The sequence below is a fragment of the Papio anubis genome, chromosome 5 (genome assembly GCF_008728515.1).
Source record: "Papio anubis isolate 15944 chromosome 5, Panubis1.0, whole genome shotgun sequence".
NCBI lineage: Eukaryota > Metazoa > Chordata > Mammalia > Primates > Cercopithecidae > Papio > Papio anubis.
Window position 1 is genome coordinate 133,124,110 of NC_044980.1, and position 17,256 is coordinate 133,141,365.

General features: G+C 38.5%; 1 protein-coding gene across 18 annotated transcripts in view; it reads left to right on the plus strand.

Annotated features, from left to right (window-relative positions):
- Positions 1–17,256, plus strand: part of LOC101003154 (ankyrin repeat and KH domain-containing protein 1) — a 140,988-nt gene that overhangs the window by 34,140 nt on the left and 89,592 nt on the right. For all 18 annotated transcript variants that reach the window (XR_002522773.1, XM_021939730.1, XM_021939746.1 and 15 more), the window contains exons 3-7: positions 1,968–2,124; positions 3,623–3,770; positions 4,507–4,654; positions 9,281–9,514; positions 13,321–13,415. Coding sequence is in view for 17 of the 18 variants with exons in the window: in XM_021939730.1 (XP_021795422.1) it covers positions 1,968–2,124; positions 3,623–3,770; positions 4,507–4,654; positions 9,281–9,514; positions 13,321–13,415 (782 nt within the window). In the remaining variant the exon portion in view is untranslated. The remainder of the gene's footprint in view (positions 1–1,967; positions 2,125–3,622; positions 3,771–4,506; positions 4,655–9,280; positions 9,515–13,320; positions 13,416–17,256) is intronic.

Here is a 17,256-nt window from a genome sequence, read left to right on the forward strand (position 1 = left end):
ACTTTGGGAGGCCGAAGCAGGCGGATTGCCTGAGCCTCAGGAATTTGAGACCAACCTGGGGAACGTGGTGAAACCCTGTCTCTACTAAAATAGAAAAAAATTAGCCGAGTGTGTTGGTGTGCGCCTGTAGTCCCAGCTACTCGGGCGACTGAAGCAGGAGAATTGCTTGAACCCTGGAGGTGGAGGTTGCAGTGAGCTGAGATCACTCCATTGCACTCCATCCTGGGCAACAGAACGAGACTCTGTTTAGAAAAAAAAAAAGAAAAAAAAAATAATCGGCTAGTTATCAAAGAAAACTTACCTGTTAGCCATTATAAAATAAAAATGTGGGAGATAAATTTAGTTAATCATTTATGACTTCTTTATCTGTACTGATTTAGGGAGCTGCATATTGATTACTTGTGTATTCACTTTATGTTTAACTTGATTTTAAATAGCTAATTTTTTTATATGTAATACACATTATAAAACAGCTAAAGTGATATGAAATATATTAAGTAGATAAAAAAACCTTCCCATTTTCTGTCAAGGTTTACATATACTTCTAGACTTTTCTCCTTGTGGTGATATAAATACATGTATATGTTTGAATATATATGATTGTTAAAAACGAAGTAGGATCATAATACACAAAATACAACTTCTTTTCCCCATATGATTTATTGTGGGCATCCTTCCATGACAGTTTATATTGATCTTTCTCTTTTTATTGAAGGGTACCATAATATTCTGTTGCTTGGATGAATCATAATTAATTTTACCAATTTTAGCTTATATCCAGTTTTTTAATATCACAAATAATGCTATAGTTTATAGCCTTATATATCGGTAACGTTTCTTATTTGTGCAAGTATCTCTTTAGGACAGAATTTTAGAAAGTGTTATCAATGGGTAAGAATATATTTGCATTTAAAATTTTGGCAGCTGACTGGGCGCCATGGCTCATGCCTGTAATCCCAGCACTTTGGGAGGCTGAGGCAGGCGGGTCACTTGAGGTCAGGAGTTTGAGACCAGCCTGGCCAACATGGTGAAACCTCGTCTTTACTTAAAAAACACAAAAATTAACAGGCTGTGGGGGCACACACCTGTAATACCAGCTACTCGAGAGACCGAGGCAGGAGAATCACTTGAACCCAGGAGGCGGAGGTTGCAGTGAGCCGGGATCGTGTCACTGCACTTCAGTCTGGGTGACAGAGCAAGACTCCGTCTCAAAAAATAAATAAGTAAAATAAAAATTTGACAACCATTATTAAATTAGTCCCTCAGGTTTGTGCCTGTATTTATTTCTTTATTCACTCAAAAATCAACAGTTTTTGAGAGGGCCTCACACCTCAGACATTGTTTTGTCAGTTTCATAAATGAAAAATACCTCACCATTTTAGTTTGCATTCATTTTATATTATTAGTAAATTGTGTGGTAGCTCTTTATAAATGGTGATATAAATTCATTGAGTGTTGTGTATATAATTTTTTAATTTTAATTTTATTTGTAAGAATGAATTTAATTTAAAATGTGGCCCCGGAAGATGGTTGTGACCAAAGGAAGAAACAATTGAATTGTTTGTTATAATATTAGAGACTATCCCCCCTCTGAAGATACTACTGAAAATAGTACAATCAGATATTCTGTACTAGAGATCTTATGGTGTGACTATGTATTTTGAGAGAAATCTCATTTATTTGATACAGTTAGCATCATGTGAAGTTACATATGGATTAGGTAGAGGACAAATTAATATGTGCATTGTAAAGGTAGAAAGACTAAAACATAGGTGGTTATGCCATGGCCTTTTGACATTAGTGGCAGACCTGAAATGATGAACCTTATCTTCTGTCACCCTAACCTATGGATTCTATACCATTTCTTTTTCCTAGATAATAGTGTTTAGAAATGTAATTACAATTTGCACTTTTATACTTTTTTTTTTTTTTTCCTGCACTACCTGATTGATTGATGCACACTGAAGGAATTGGAAAATTGTCAACTGCTGATGGTAAAGCTTTTGCAGATCCTGAAGTACTCCGGAGACTGACATCCTCAGTTAGTTGTGCACTGGATGAAGCTGCTGCTGCACTGACACGGATGAAAGCAGAAAACAGCCACAATGCAGGACAAGTGGACACGTATGTGTTTAATGACTTTTGGGAATTAGACATTTTCTTGAGTAGATTTTGGGAAAGTAGCGAATTTTGGTTGAATATATCTTTTGGTGGAACTTATAAACTTTGTTTAGCTGGATGGATATTACATTTTAAGTGGATATATAAATGTATATGTATTATGTAGCTATAAAAATGGATATTTTTGTTTCTTCGTTCAGCTCTTATTCATTGAGCATTCTTGTGGAATGTATTACACTAGAATCTATGAGAAATCCAAACTGAATAAGATCTGTTTTCCAGTTATAAGGAAGTTACTTATTCTAAAAGTTATTATAGTAAACTCTAAACTGATTGCTTGAGTACTAATACATGAAACGAGTTACTAATGCAGTAGTCTAGTTGCTTGCTACTCAAATATGGTCCATGGGCTAGCAGTATCAGCATCACCTCAGAGCTTGTGAGAAATGCAGAATCCCAGACCCTACTCCATGTCTACTGAATCAGAATCTGCATTTTAACAAGAAATAGGAGTAACTCGTACACATTAAAGTTTGAGACTCAGTGGTCTAGTTAGTCATTCTGTGGTAAAATAGTTTTCTTAGGTTTTCGCCTTCACTGTTACTAAGTAAAAATTTCAGCCATAGGATTATATCCCAAAATATCTTTGGGAATCGTTATATAAGTAGAGTTTAAAAACTTGTGCATCTAATACAGGGGTGTCCAAATTTTGGGTTCCCTGGGCTACATTGGAAGAAGAAGAATTGTCTTGGGCCACACATAAAATACAACTACTAGAGGCTGGGCTTGGTGGCTCATGTCTGTAACCAGGCACTTTGGGAGGCTAAGGTGGGTGGATCACTTGAAGCCAGGAGTTCAAAACCAGCCTGGACAACATGGTGAAAACTCATCTCTCCTAAAAATACAAAAATTAGCCAGGTATGGTGGCACACATCTGTAATCCCAGCTACTTGAGAGGCTAAGACACAAGAATCACTTGAACCTGGGAGGTGGAGGTTGCAGTGAGCCAAGATTGTGCCACTGCATTCTAGCCTGGTCAACAGAGTGAGACTCTGTCTCAAAAACAAAACAAAACAAAATACAAACACTAATGATAGCTGATGAGCGAAAAGAAAAAATTGCAAAAAAATTTCATAATATTTAAAGAAAGTTTACAAATTTGTGTTGGGTTGCTTTCAAAGCTGTCCTGGGCCATGGGTTGGACATGCTTGGTCTAATGCTTTAAAAAACTTTATTTAAAATTTGTTATAATATGTTAGGAGATTTTAAAAGATAAAAATGACAGCTGATTTCAAATTCACTCACTGGCTTTCTGGCTTGGTTGATAAACATGAATAATTGAAGTTCCAAACAAGATGCTCAGCAAGTAATATGTTCATATAATTTTTTTCTCTTACTGTATTAACATTTTTCTTTGTGTGATTATTTATATTTAATATAATTATCATAGGACCCCTGAGTCTTTTTGTTTCAGTTAATTGTTGAATGGTTTTGTTTCCAGTCGCAGTCTAGCAGAAGCTTGTTCAGATGGGGATGTTAATGCTGTTCGTAAATTGCTAGATGAAGGCAGAAGTGTAAATGAACATACAGAAGAAGGAGAAAGCCTGCTGTGTTTGGCTTGTTCAGCAGGGTATTATGAATTAGCACAAGTAAGCAGAAATAATATTTAGTGATTAAAATTGTGGAAGGGTTTTGATGTTTTATTTATTTTTGTCACTTACAAGATAGATTATAATTAGAGTCCAGAGTCTTCTCTTCCCCCATCCCCCTTCCCTTTTTGGTAATAGGTAAAGTAGAAACAGATACACAGTTTATTTTGTTGCCTGTACATGCAACTGAGAATGGTCCGTTTTTCTGCCACTTACTCAAAGCTAATCCTAATGATTAAGAAACAAATAGATATAATAATAATTTTAAATTTGTCCTTTGAAATAATATACAACTATAATGGAAAGTAGTCATTATTTTCATCACATTCAGGTTACCCCAATTCTTTTAATTTTTTTTCCTTCTATGTTAGAACAGTACTGGGAATTAACCATGTTTTTACCAGTTTCTGTCTTGTGAGTATAGTTGAGTATAGTGTTCTTTAGCTAGATAACCTCAAGCATAACATTCTTTGACAAGAACCATCACATTTTATAATAGGATGGCTAATATGATTGTGTACTTTATTTAAATATTAATATGTAATGATATTGTAAAATACAGCATGTAACCTGGCATGTTGAGCAGTGAAAATTGGCATAATTTTTTCAAAAGGTCATATTGATTTTTCCTCACCCCTATTCTAGAAGAATATCTTCAGAGATTCAGTATATTCTCTAGAAATACTATTGAATAGTAAGAATTAACAATTTCTCTGTGTGTATATGTGTTTTAAAGGTATTGCTTGCTATGCATGCTAATGTTGAAGATCGAGGGAATAAAGGAGACATAACTCCCCTGATGGCAGCTTCCAGTGGAGGTTACTTAGATATTGTGAAATTATTACTTCTTCATGATGCTGATGTCAACTCCCAGTCTGCAACAGGTATGTAGAAAATGATGTCTTAATTGGGAGAAAAAATCAACATAATTGTTACCTGAGAGAGAGAAAAATTAGATTTCTGAGGAAAACCAGTATAAACCTACAGAAAAATCTTAGCCCTTATGTAGAATCTTTGAGTAAAATACAAAGTAATTTGATATCCTCAAAAGTCTTTAAAAACACACTTAAATTCTCCTTTAGTCAAGATTGGGTTTTTGTGGTATGAACATAATGGAATATTATTCAGACTTAAAAAAAGGAGGAGATCCTGCCATTTGCCACAGCATGGATGGACTTGAAGGACATTATGCTAAGTGAAATAAGCCAGACACAGAAAGAAAAGTATTGCATGATCTCACTTTTTTTTCCCCACATTCTTATGGACATATGTATGCATGATCTCATTTACATGTGGAATATTAAAAATTTACGAAAAGAGTTAAATATATAAAGATAAGACATTGTTTACCAAGTCAGGGGTGGGGAGAAGAAAGGGGAGAAGAAATGGGAGAAGTAGGTAAAAGGATACAAAGTAGCAAATATGTGGAATGAACAAGTCAAAAAGTCTGTACAACATGAGGACTATAATTAATAATAGTGTATTATATTCAGGATTTTTTGCTAAATGAGTAGATTATGTTGCTCTTGCCACAGGGGGCAAAATTGGGTAACTATGTGAGAAAAATGTTAATTTGTTCTTTTTTTTTTTTTTTTTTTTGAGACGGAGTCTCGCTGTGTCGCCCGGGCTGGAGTGCAGTAGCCGGATCTCAGCTCACTGCAAGCTCCGCCTCCCGGGTTTACGCCATTCTCCTGCCTCAGCCTCCCGAGTAGCTGGGACTACAGGCGCCCGCCAACTCACCCGGCTAGTTTTTTGTATTTTTTTTAGTAGAGACAGGGTTTCACCATGTTAGCCAGGATGGTCTCGATCTCCTGACCTCGTGATCCACCCGTCTCGGCCTCCCAAAGTGCAGGGATTACAGGCTTGAGCCACCGCGCCCGGCCAATTTGTTCTATAGTAACCATTTTATTATGTATGTGTCTTACAACAACATGTCACGTACCTTATGTATGTAATATATATGGAGGCAAAATTTATAAACTGTATTTCTTATAATTCTTTATCTTCAATACAAAACCCTTTAGATTATAGATAAACCTGAGTGTTTACCCTATAGGGTTTTACATGTTGAGTTTGCGGAATACATTTACTAATAAGATTTTTAAATTATTTATTTATTTATTTATTTTTGAGATGGAGTCTCACTCTGTCACCCAGGCTGGAGTGCAGTAGCACGATCTCGGCTAACTGCAACCTCCGCCTCCCGGGTTCAAGAGATTCTCCCACCTTAGCTTCCCAGGTAGCTGGGATTGCAGGCACGTACCTCTACTCCTGGCTAATTTTTTCTACTTTTTTAGTAGAGACGGGGTTTCACCATGTTGGCCAGGGTGGTCTTAAATTCCTGATCTCATGTGATCTGCCCACCTCGGCCTCCCAAAGTGCTGGGATTACAGACGTGAGCCACCAAGCCTGGCTGAGATATTCTTGTATAGCAAAAGTCCCCAACCTTTTTGACACCAGAGACAATTGGAAGACAATTTTTCCACGCATGGGGGAAGGAGAGGGGGATGTTTTCGGGATGAAACTGTTTCGCCTTAGATAGTCAATTGTCTCATAGGAGTGTGCCACCTAAATCCCTCGCCCATCATTCATTTGAACTGAGCAGCTTTGTGCATACTATAGTTGGAACCTTTGAAAGTGGCTCCCTGTATTAATTAAATACAGAAAATATCTCTTACATTTACATAAAAGAAAACAGTTAATTTTAGAGCATGTTGGTGAACCACCAGATTGATTTACTTAATTTTTTATCTGATTATGAAAATAATATATGCTAACTATAAGAACATTTGAGAAATGCAGAGAAGTAAGAATAAAAGATAACTCTCCCATAAACTCTGTGGCACAGAAGTCACTGCTATTACTATATTAGTTTAGTTCCCTCCAGTATTTTTGATGGATAAAATTATGTAGTTGAAATTATACCCTATGTGCAATTTTGTTTGACTTCACTTATTTTCTATTTTATTAACTTTTTTTTTTTTTTTGGAGTCTTGCACTGTTGCCCAGGCTGGAGTGCAGTGGCGCAATCTTGGCTCACTGCAAGCTCCACCTCCCGGGTTCATGCCATTCTCCTGCCTCAGCCTCCCTAGTAGCTGGGACTACAGGCGCCTGCCACTACACCTGGCTAATTTTTTGTATTTCTAGTAGAGATGGGGTTTCACCATGTTAGCCAGGATGGTCTCGATCTCCTGATCTCATGATCCGCCTACCTCGGCCTCCCAAAGTGCTGGAATTACAGGCATGAGCCACTGTGCCAAGCCTATTTTATTAGCTTTTCAACAAACTTTTTTAAAGGTTACATAATATTTCCTTAAATTGATATACCACCAATTTTAGGGGCAGAGGGCATTAACTGGTTGTGAACAACAGCAAAATATGTTAAATTAAGATGATAAAATAAATTGCTTTGTTCTGGTTAACAGTATTATGCTATATACACACTCCTTTGAAAAATACTCTAAAAAGAGGATGCCGCCATCAAGGAAGTTTTAAATTTCTCCTTGAGGATTCTTGGTGATCATCAAATTCAGTTGTTTTTAAGGTTGTTTTCTGTCAAATAACGCTAACTTCAAGCCAAACAGTTTATGGAAGCACAGATATAATATTACACAGATAAAAGAGGAGTTGATCTAAAGTAGAGATAGTTGGGGGCTTTAATTTCTGGAACCTAGGTCTCCCCATCTTCTGTGCTGAGGAACTTTTTGGAAGCGGGGGATTCTAAAGTTCTTTGGAAGACATTTTGAAAACCACCATATTGTTATCAGTACCTTTATTTTTAAAAAGTAGGTGAACATTTTGAGAGAGAAAAGGGCTTGACTGAGATGAAGTCCCCCTGTCTTTTTTTTTTTTTTTTTCCTTAGGTGAAATAGATACACTATGTAGAAGGAAGGGATTATTATATACAATGCAGTAAGCACATGTTCTTTGATGGGCTGCTCCATACACTCTCCATGTGGCCATTTAAGACATTCTTCTCAAATCCCACACATATCCCTCCTCACTTCCACTGATTGCCTTAACTCATACTTCATACTTCATTGGGAAAATAGAAATTTCCGGAAGGAAATTGCATCATCTTCTCACCAATAATTTCTAGTCAATGAACATATTTTAATTAGTTCATTCATTTTGTTTCAGTAGGTTGCACCTACTGCCTGCATGTCAGAATCGCTTAAGAGAGCTGGTTAAAAATACAGGTTCTCAGGAGTCTTCCCTCTGTACTGCAAAGCAGTCAGTCTCAGGAGAGACCAGGGGTGATAAACCATAGCTCTGTATTGCAGCTCTCTGAGGGGATGTGGTCACTATTCTAGTCACCTGCTTTTACTTAATGCATTTTGTTTGATGCCAGATGTCCTTTCTGCCTTTAGGAATCCTACTTAACTTTTGAGGCCCAGTCCAAATGTAGCTGCTGATGCTTTTTTAAAAAACAAACAAAAAATTCCAGTTTTTTGAGATATAATTCATATAGCATAAAATTCACTTGATTTAAGTATACAATAATGATTTTTAGTAAATTTATAGTTGTACAATCATCAGTACAATCTAATTGTAGAATATTCCCATCACCACAGAAAGATCTCTATGCCCATTTGGAATCACCTCAATTATTCAGACAACTATTAATCTACTTTCTGTCTCTATAGATTTACTTTTCTGGATATTTTATATTGTCCAGATCTTTATAATATATAGTCTTTTGTACTGGGCTTTCCGGAAAGTCTTTGTATTGGGCTCAAGTGATCCTCCCACCACCTGCTTCTAGAGTAGCAGGGACTACAGGGGTATGCCACCATGCCTGGCTCAGTTTTTTTTAGTAGAGATACTGTGTTGCTCAGGCTGGTCTCAGACTCCCTGGGTTCAAGCAATCCTTCCACCTTGGCCTCCCAAAGTGCTGGGATTACAGGTGTGAGCCATCGTACCTGGCCAGAAAATCATTTAATTAGTAAGAAAATTGGCCGGGCACAGTGTAATTGGCATAATTGGCAGATTATGCCTGTAATCCCAGCACTTTGGGAGGCCGAGGCAGGTGGATTGCCTGATGTCAGGAATTTGAGACCAGCCTGCCAACATGGTGAAACCCTATCTCTACTAAAAATATAAAAATTAGTGGGGCATGGTGGTGGGCACCTGTAATCCCAGCTACTTGGGAGGCTGAGGCAGGAGAATCACTTGAAGCTGGGAAGCGGAGGTTGCAGAGAGCCAAGATCGTGCCATTGCACTCCAGCCTGGGCAACAGAACGAGACTCTATCTCAAAAAAAAAAAAAAAAAAAAAAATTAAAGTGATGCTTCTAACCAATGATAATGAAAAAAAGTTGAGATAGTAGTTGTAGTGATTTGTGTAAGGGAATTGAAGAGGTATACGTAGAGCATTAGCATAATCATAATTGTATCTGTTCTGTCATGATTTTATATTTCTTTTTATTATGTTTTTTAAAATCTTTTATTTATTTTTATTTTTTAAATATGTATTCTGCTCATGTATTATATTTCTTTTTCTTCTTTTTAGGAAACACCGCACTAACTTATGCCTGTGCTGGAGGATTTGTTGACATTGTTAAAGTGCTCCTTAATGAAGGTGCAAATATAGAAGATCATAATGAAAATGGACATACTCCCTTAATGGAAGCAGCCAGTGCAGGTCATGTGGAAGTTGCAAGAGTTCTTTTAGATCATGGTGCAGGCATCAACACTCATTCTAATGAATTCAAAGAAAGTGCTCTTACACTTGCATGCTACAAAGGTACTTAATATATGTATGAATATTTATAATGTTTTTCATAACCACTTTGATTATTTGAGTATTGAGTATTTGAGTTACTTTATGTTGCTTATGTTTTCCCTGTGCTATAAAATTATCTAGTTTATAAGAAATTATATAGAAGATCTATTTTAGTCTGTATCGCCTATAATATAGTTTTCTAGTGTATGTTTATTATTTTAATTCAGATTACTACTTAGCTTAGATTTAGAGGGTTTCCATTATTTGCTAAGTTTTATTTTATATGATTTTTCCATGTTTATTTAAAAAATAGTACATGCCGGCCGGGCGCGGTGGCTCAAGCCTGTAATCCCTGCACTTTGGGAGGCCAAGATGGGCAGATCACGAGGTCAGGAGATCGAGACTATCCTGGCTAACATGGTGAAACCCTGTCTCTACTAAAAAATACGAAAAACTAGCCGGGCGCGGTGGTGGGTGCCTGTAGTCCTGGCTACTCGGGAGGCTGAGGCAGGAGAATGGTGTAAACCTGGGAGGCGGAGCTTGCAGTGAGCTGAGATCTGGCCACTGCACTCCAGCCTGGGCGACAGAGCGAGACTCCGTCTCAAAAAAAAAAAAAAAAAAAATAGTACATGCCAAAGTAATAATACACATAATACTGAAAACCTGAAAAACACAGAGTAACACAAAGAAAAGAAATTTTTTTTTTTTTGAGACAGAATGTCGCTCTGTTACCCAAGCTGGAGTGCAGTGGCACGATCTCAGCCCACTGCAACCTCTGCCTCCCGGACTCAAGTGATTCTCGTGCCTCGGCCTCCCAAGTAGCTGGGACTACAGGCATGCACCACCATACCTGGCTAATTTTTGTATTTTTAGTTGAGACAGAGTTTCACTATGTTGGCCAGGCTGGTCTTGAACTCCTGACTTTAAGTAATCCTCCTGCCTTAGCCTCCCAAAGTGCTGGGATTACAGGCGTGAGCCACCACACCCAGCTAAAGAAAATAAATTTTAAAATGACATGTAATGCTACCATCTAAAGATAAAAAAGCATGTAAACAATACTTTAGTGTATACATTTCCAATTTGTTTTTAAGTATGTTTATAAACAAACATATATATATTTTAAACAAAACAGTTATACGCTAACAGTTTTATAATCTACTTATTTTATTTAGCACTATATCATGGACATTTTTAATCTCAATAAATATTCTTTATTTTTTATTTTTCATTTATTATTATTATTTTTTTGAGACAGAGTTTGACTCTTGTTGCCCAGGCTGGAGTGCAATGGCGCGATCTTGGCTCACTGCAACTTCCACCTCCTGGGTTCAAGTGATTCTTCTATCTCAGCCTCCCGAGTAGCTGGTATTACAGGTGCATGCCACCATGTCTGGCTAATTTTTGTATTTTTAGTAGAGACAGGGTTTCATCATATTGGTGAGTCTGGTCTCCTGGCCTCAAATGATCCACCTGCCTTGGCCTCCTAAAGTGCCAGGGTTATAGGCGTGAACCACCATGCCTGGCTTATTTTTTATTATTTATAGAGACAGAGTTTTCCTCTATCACACAGGATGGAGTGCAGTGTCACTGTCATAACTCACTGCAGCCTCAAACTCCTGGGTTCTAGCTATCCTCCTGCCTCAGCCTCCTGAATAGCTAGGATTACAGACTCACACCACCATACCCAGCTAATTTTATTTTTATTTTTTTGTGGAGATGGAAGTCTCACTATGTTGCCCAGGCTGGTCTCAACCTCCAGGCCTCAAGTGATCTTCCTACCTCAGACTCCCAAAATGTTAGGATTACAGGTGTAAGCCACCATGCCTGGGCTCAATAGATATTCTTACAATGTAACTTTTGATGGTTATATACTATTTCACTATTTCATTTAGGATTAAAATTGGTTGCATATGTCACAAAATCTAAATTAATGATTTGAGCGAAAGAGAAATCCAAGGGTAAGCCATTTAGGGCTAGTATGGCAGTTCTATTGTCATCAAGAGCTCATAATTCTATTTTTGTGCTCTACTATCCTAGTATGTGGTTTGTATCCTCATGGTTACAATAAACCTATAAACCAAGATGATAGCTAGGACCCCAGCAGTTCACATTCTAGGAAAGACGTTAAGGGCAAAATAAGGAGTGCCTCTCAATTTAGTAACTCCCTTTAAAGAGTATTCCTAGGTGTGCAGCCTTACAACTACCACTTACATCTCATTGGCTACACATAGCTGCAAGAGGGGCAGAGAAATATAGTCTTCTAGTCAGGTATGTTGCTGCCCAGATGAAATTGGAGTTCTGTTACTAAAAAAGAATAAGAGAACGCTGGGTGCAGTAGCTCACACCTATAATCCCAGCACTTTGGGAGACTGAGGCAGGAGGATCTCTTGAGGCCTAGATCAAGAGATACTAGCTACTCGGGCAGCTGAGGTGGACGGATCCCTTAAGCTTTGGAGTTCAAGGCTGCAGTGAGCTATGATCATGCCACTCCACTATAGCCTGGGCAACAGAGACCTCGTCTCTAAAAGTGAGAAAGAATAAGAGAATGGAGATTAGATAGGAAACTAGCAGTCTCTGCCAAATACATCAAATAGATGTACCATAATTGCCTATTTTTGGACACTTAAATTGTTCCCAGGTTTTCACTATTATTAAAAATACTCATAACATCCTTGTGCAGACATTTTTGTGTAATCTCTGATTATTTCCTTAGGATAAATTCCTGGAAGTGGAATTTCTGGGTCAAAGGGTATGGATATTTTTAAGGGTTTTGCTACATATTGCCAAATTGCCTTCTAGAAAGGTTCAAGCAATTTATACTCCCTCCGACAATGTTTGAGAGTGCCCTGGCCGGGCGCGGTGGCTCACGCCTGTAATCCCAGCACTTTGGGAGGCCGAGGAGGGCGGATCACAAGGTCAGGAGATCGAGACCATGGTGAAACCCCGTCTCTACTAAAAATAGAAAAAATTAGCAGGGCGCAGTGGTGGGCGCCTGTAGTCCCAGCTACTCGGGAGGCTGAGGCAGGAGAATGGCGTGAACCCGGGAGGCGGAGCTTGCAGTGAGCCGAGATTGCGCCACTGCACTCCAGCCTGGGCGACAGAGCGAGACTCCATCTCAAAAAAAAAAAAAAGAGAGTGCCCTTTGCCCCACCCTACACCCTCACCAACACTGGGTATTATCATTCTTTTTAATATTTGCCATTTTGATAGTAAAAAAAATGGTGTCTTGTTTTAATTTGCATTTCTTTAATAGGAAGGTTTAATATTGTTTTCATCGGTTTAATATTCACCTGCATTTCTTTGCTGAATTATCATTTCATATCCGTCACCCATTCTTCTGGAGTGTTTGTCATTTTCTTATTGACTATCAAGGCTTTTTATATATTCACTGTATCAAGAGGATTGGAATTATTTTAAATGGAGTTTTCTGTGCCTGCTTATTGCTACAGTGGGTTTATGGTTATTTTAAAGCTGTTTTTCTGGAATATATGATCCAAAGATACTTTACTTGGCTTTCTATTTGATCTCAATGTTTTGATTAGATAAATAATTTATGTATATTCAACCAAGGTAAAAGCATTATTGCTTTACTTAACTTGAATTATGTGCCTTGGACTAATTCAGTCTTTAAAGCCTAGATAATAAGACCATGAAAAAAGCCTATATATTGCTTTGAATGGGCTTTGTAAAACTGTTACTGATTTATTTATTGAATGCAAAATAAGTTCTCAAATTCCTGTATAGACATCTGAAGAAGAAGATTCCATACTTTAATATTTAAATATTAAACTGATAGTTCTTTTAAAATTTTTGTTCCGTTTTTCAAGGCCATTTGGATATGGTTCGCTTTCTGCTTGAAGCTGGTGCAGATCAAGAGCACAAAACAGATGAGATGCACACTGCCTTGATGGAGGCCTGCATGGTAATGTTAAATTATAGTCACTTGAGATTTTATGGGAAGAAAAGGTCGTGTTTAAGCCTTTAAGAGTTATTAATTGGGCCGGGCGCGGTGGCTCAAGCCTGTAATCCCAGCACTTTGGGAGGCCGAGACGGGCGGATCACAAGGTCAGGAGACCATCCTGGCTAACACGGTGAAACCCCATCTCTACTAAAAAATACAAAAAACTAGCCAGGCGAGGTGGTGGGCGCCTGTAGTCCCAGCTACTCGGGAGGCTGAGGTAGGAGAATGGCGTGAACCCGGGAGGCGGAGCTTGCAGTGAGCTGAGATCCGGCCACTGCACTCCAGCCTGGGCGACAGTGCGAAACTCCGTCTCAAAAAAAAAAAAAAAAAAGAGTTACTAATTGCCGAGTGCGGTGGCTCACGCCTGTAATCGCAGCACTTTGGGAGGCCGAGTCAGGCAGATCACATGGTCAGGAGTTCGAGACCAGTCTGACCAATATGGTGAAACCCCATCTCTACTAAAACTACAAAAATTAGCCAGGCATGGGGCAGGCGCCTGTAGTCCTGACTACTCGGGAGGCTGAGGCAGGAGTATTGCTTGAACCCGGGAGATGGAGGTTGTAGTGAGCAGAGATTGCACCACTGCACTCCAGCCTGGGCGACAGAGCGAGCCTCCGTCTCAAAAAAAAAAAAAAAAAGTTATTAATTGGTGTTGGGTTTATATAATTTCTTGATGCTAAATTAAACACACTTAATGCTTGAATGGCTCTGCTTTTGGAATGCTTTTGGAATATAACAGTCAAAGTATTTGACCTTAGGGATATTATTGATAAAACTCTAATTCTGGAGATAGTAGACATAGTTCTAGTGTTTTTACAGTTTCATATTAAAATCTTAAATAGCAAATTGACCTCAAAATACATTGACTCAAACTGTATGGATAGCCTATAAAACATTTAACTGTGTTTTTTAAAGGATAATCGAGAATCATATTTTTAATACACAATTCTCTGTGTCACAGAGAATAATCACCTTTAATGCTGTCAATCCAGAAATCCTTTTTTTACTTCTGTAAGCACATACATATATCATGCATATATGCATATCTAAAAGAGAATGCAAATACAAAGAAACTCAAAGCATTCTGATAAGTATTTAAGACAGATTTAATGGCAAGAAAATTACCTGGAAGTACAAATGCGTTTTTCAGATGTGATTAAATAAGCTCATCATTACACATGTTAATTTCTATTTTGTTGACTATTGCTGTTTAACAAATCACTTAAAACACAATGGCTTAATGCAGCAGCCACATATTACCTCTATCTTTTTTTTTTTTTTTTTTTGAGACAGAGTCTTGCTCTGTTGCCCAGGTTGGAGTGCAATGGTGTAATCTTAGCTCACTGCAACCTGCCTCCCAGGTTCAAGTGATTCTCATGCCTCAGCTTCCCAAGCCTCCCACCTGTATCTTACACTATTTCATGTATCATATGATTCTGTGGGTTGATTGGGTGGTTTTTCTGTTGGTCTCTCCCTCTCTCTCTCTTTTTTTTGAGGCCAGTCTCTCACTCTGTTGCCCAGGCTAGAGTGCAATGGCACCGTCATGGCTCATTACAGCCTGTACCTCCTGTACTCAAGCAGTCCTCTCACCTCAGCTTCCCAAGTACCTGAGACTAGAGGGGCACGTCACCATGCCCAGCTAACTTTTACATTTTTTGTAGAGATAGCGTCTCACTATGTTGCCTAGACTTTAAGAAAAAAGTTTTATTTATTTATTTTTATTTTTTACAATTCCCCTCTTAATATATGTACACAATATATGTTAGCAGAATCTATCAAAAAAATATTCAAAAATTTGGCTGGATGTGGTGGCTCATGCCTGTATTCCTAGCACTTTGAGAGGGTGAGGTGGATGGATCACTTGAAGCCAGGACTTCAAGACCAGCCTGGCCAACATGGTGAAACCCCATCTCTACTAAAAATACAAAAATTAGCCAGGCGTGGTAGTGCGCACCTGTAATTCCAGCTATTTAGGAGGCTGAGACACAAGAATCACTTGAACCTGAGAGGTGGAGGTTGCAGTGAGCTGAGATCACACCACTGCACTCCAACCTGGGTGACAGAGTGAGACTCTGTCTCAAAAAAAAAAAAAATCAAGTAAATTCAAGTAAAATAATTTATTGAGAGCTTAGAGGAGATAGGCACAATAGCAGTTCCTTGATCTGTAGACATTTATAAATCCTTATTTTCTTTTCAATTAGAAATGCATTTCAACTACCAGATAACTCAGTATAGTAATTTGGTTAAAATATTTTATTTTACATGTATTTGAAGTATTAGTAAAACTAAAATTTTAATGTGAAGTCTGTCTGTTTTTGGCATTATATCAAAAGTGGTTAAGGCTGGGCTAGTCATTTAGTTAAGTATAATAAAAGTCTTGATGGATATTGAAATTTAACAATTAAGGTTTCTTTCTTTCTTTCTTTCTTTCTTTCTTTTTGAGACGGAGTCTCGCTTTGTCGCCCAGGCTGGAGTGCAGTGGTCGGATCTCAGGCTCACTGCAGCTCCGCCACTCGGTTTACGCCACTCTTCCTGCCTCCTTGCCTCCTCGGAGGTAGCTGGGACTACAGGCGCCCACCACCTCGCCCGGCTAGTTTTTTGTATTTTTTTTAGTAGAGACGGGGTTTCACCGTGTTAGCCAGGATGGTCTCGGCCTCCCAAAGTGCTGGGATTACAGGCTTGAGCCACCGCGCGCGGCCTAAGGTTTCTTTATTTAATTCTTTTTTGTTTTTGAGACAGGGTCTCTGTCATTCAGGCTGGAGTGCGGTGGCGTGATCTTGGCTCACTGCAACCTCTGCCTCCTATGCTCGAGTAGTCCTCCTGCCTCAGCCTCCCAAGTAGCTGGAACTACAGGCGCATACCACTATGCTTGGCTGATTTTTGTATTTTTTGTAGGAACATGGTTTCACCCTGTTGCCCAGGGTGGTCTCGCACATCTGGGCTCAAGCTAGGTGTGAGCCACCGTGCCCAGCCTTATTTCTTTAATAAAGAACTACTAAACCTTATTTTTCTTTTTCTTTCTTTTTTTTTTTTTTTTTTGAGACGGAGTTTTGCTCTTGTTGCCCAGGCTGGAGTGCAGTGGTGCTATCTGGACTCACCACAACCTCCGCCTCCTGAGTTCAAGTGATTCTCTGTTTTGGCCTCCCAAGTAGCTGGGATTACAGGCATGTACCACCACACCCGGCTAATTTTTTATTTTTAATAGAGACAGGGTTTCTCCATGTTAGTCAGGCTGGTCTCACATTCCCGACCTCAGGTGATCCACCCGCCTCGGCCTCCCAAAGTGCTGGGATTACAGGCGTGAGCCACCATGCCCAGCCTAAACCTTATTTTTCTACTTAGTATTTATTTTTCATTAGCAACATTATGGTCATTTTTGAAATATAGTACAATATAGCCTCTGACTTTATGTGTCACAACAAGCTTTAAGACCTATATAAATTTTGCCATTAAAATTTTGAAATTAAAGAAGGGTATTTATGGTGATAGGTAGAATTGATACCCACCATAAGAATATTTTATTGTTAATTGCCTTACTATCTATGCAGATAGGCCATGGTAAAAATTTTTACAAATGAGTATCTTTATTTTTACATCATTGCAAAATCTTTGCCTCATTGCAACAAGGTGTTGTGATTAGGAAAAATATAGGATAGTATCAATCCAGAGACATTTATGTTGGTGACATAATCCCAAGTGGTAATGACTTCACATAATTTGTTGTGTTATTTTTTGGCATACTTTTGTTTCTGAAATAGATGTAATACAGTTTCTACATTTGAATATGACACCTGAGTTTGAG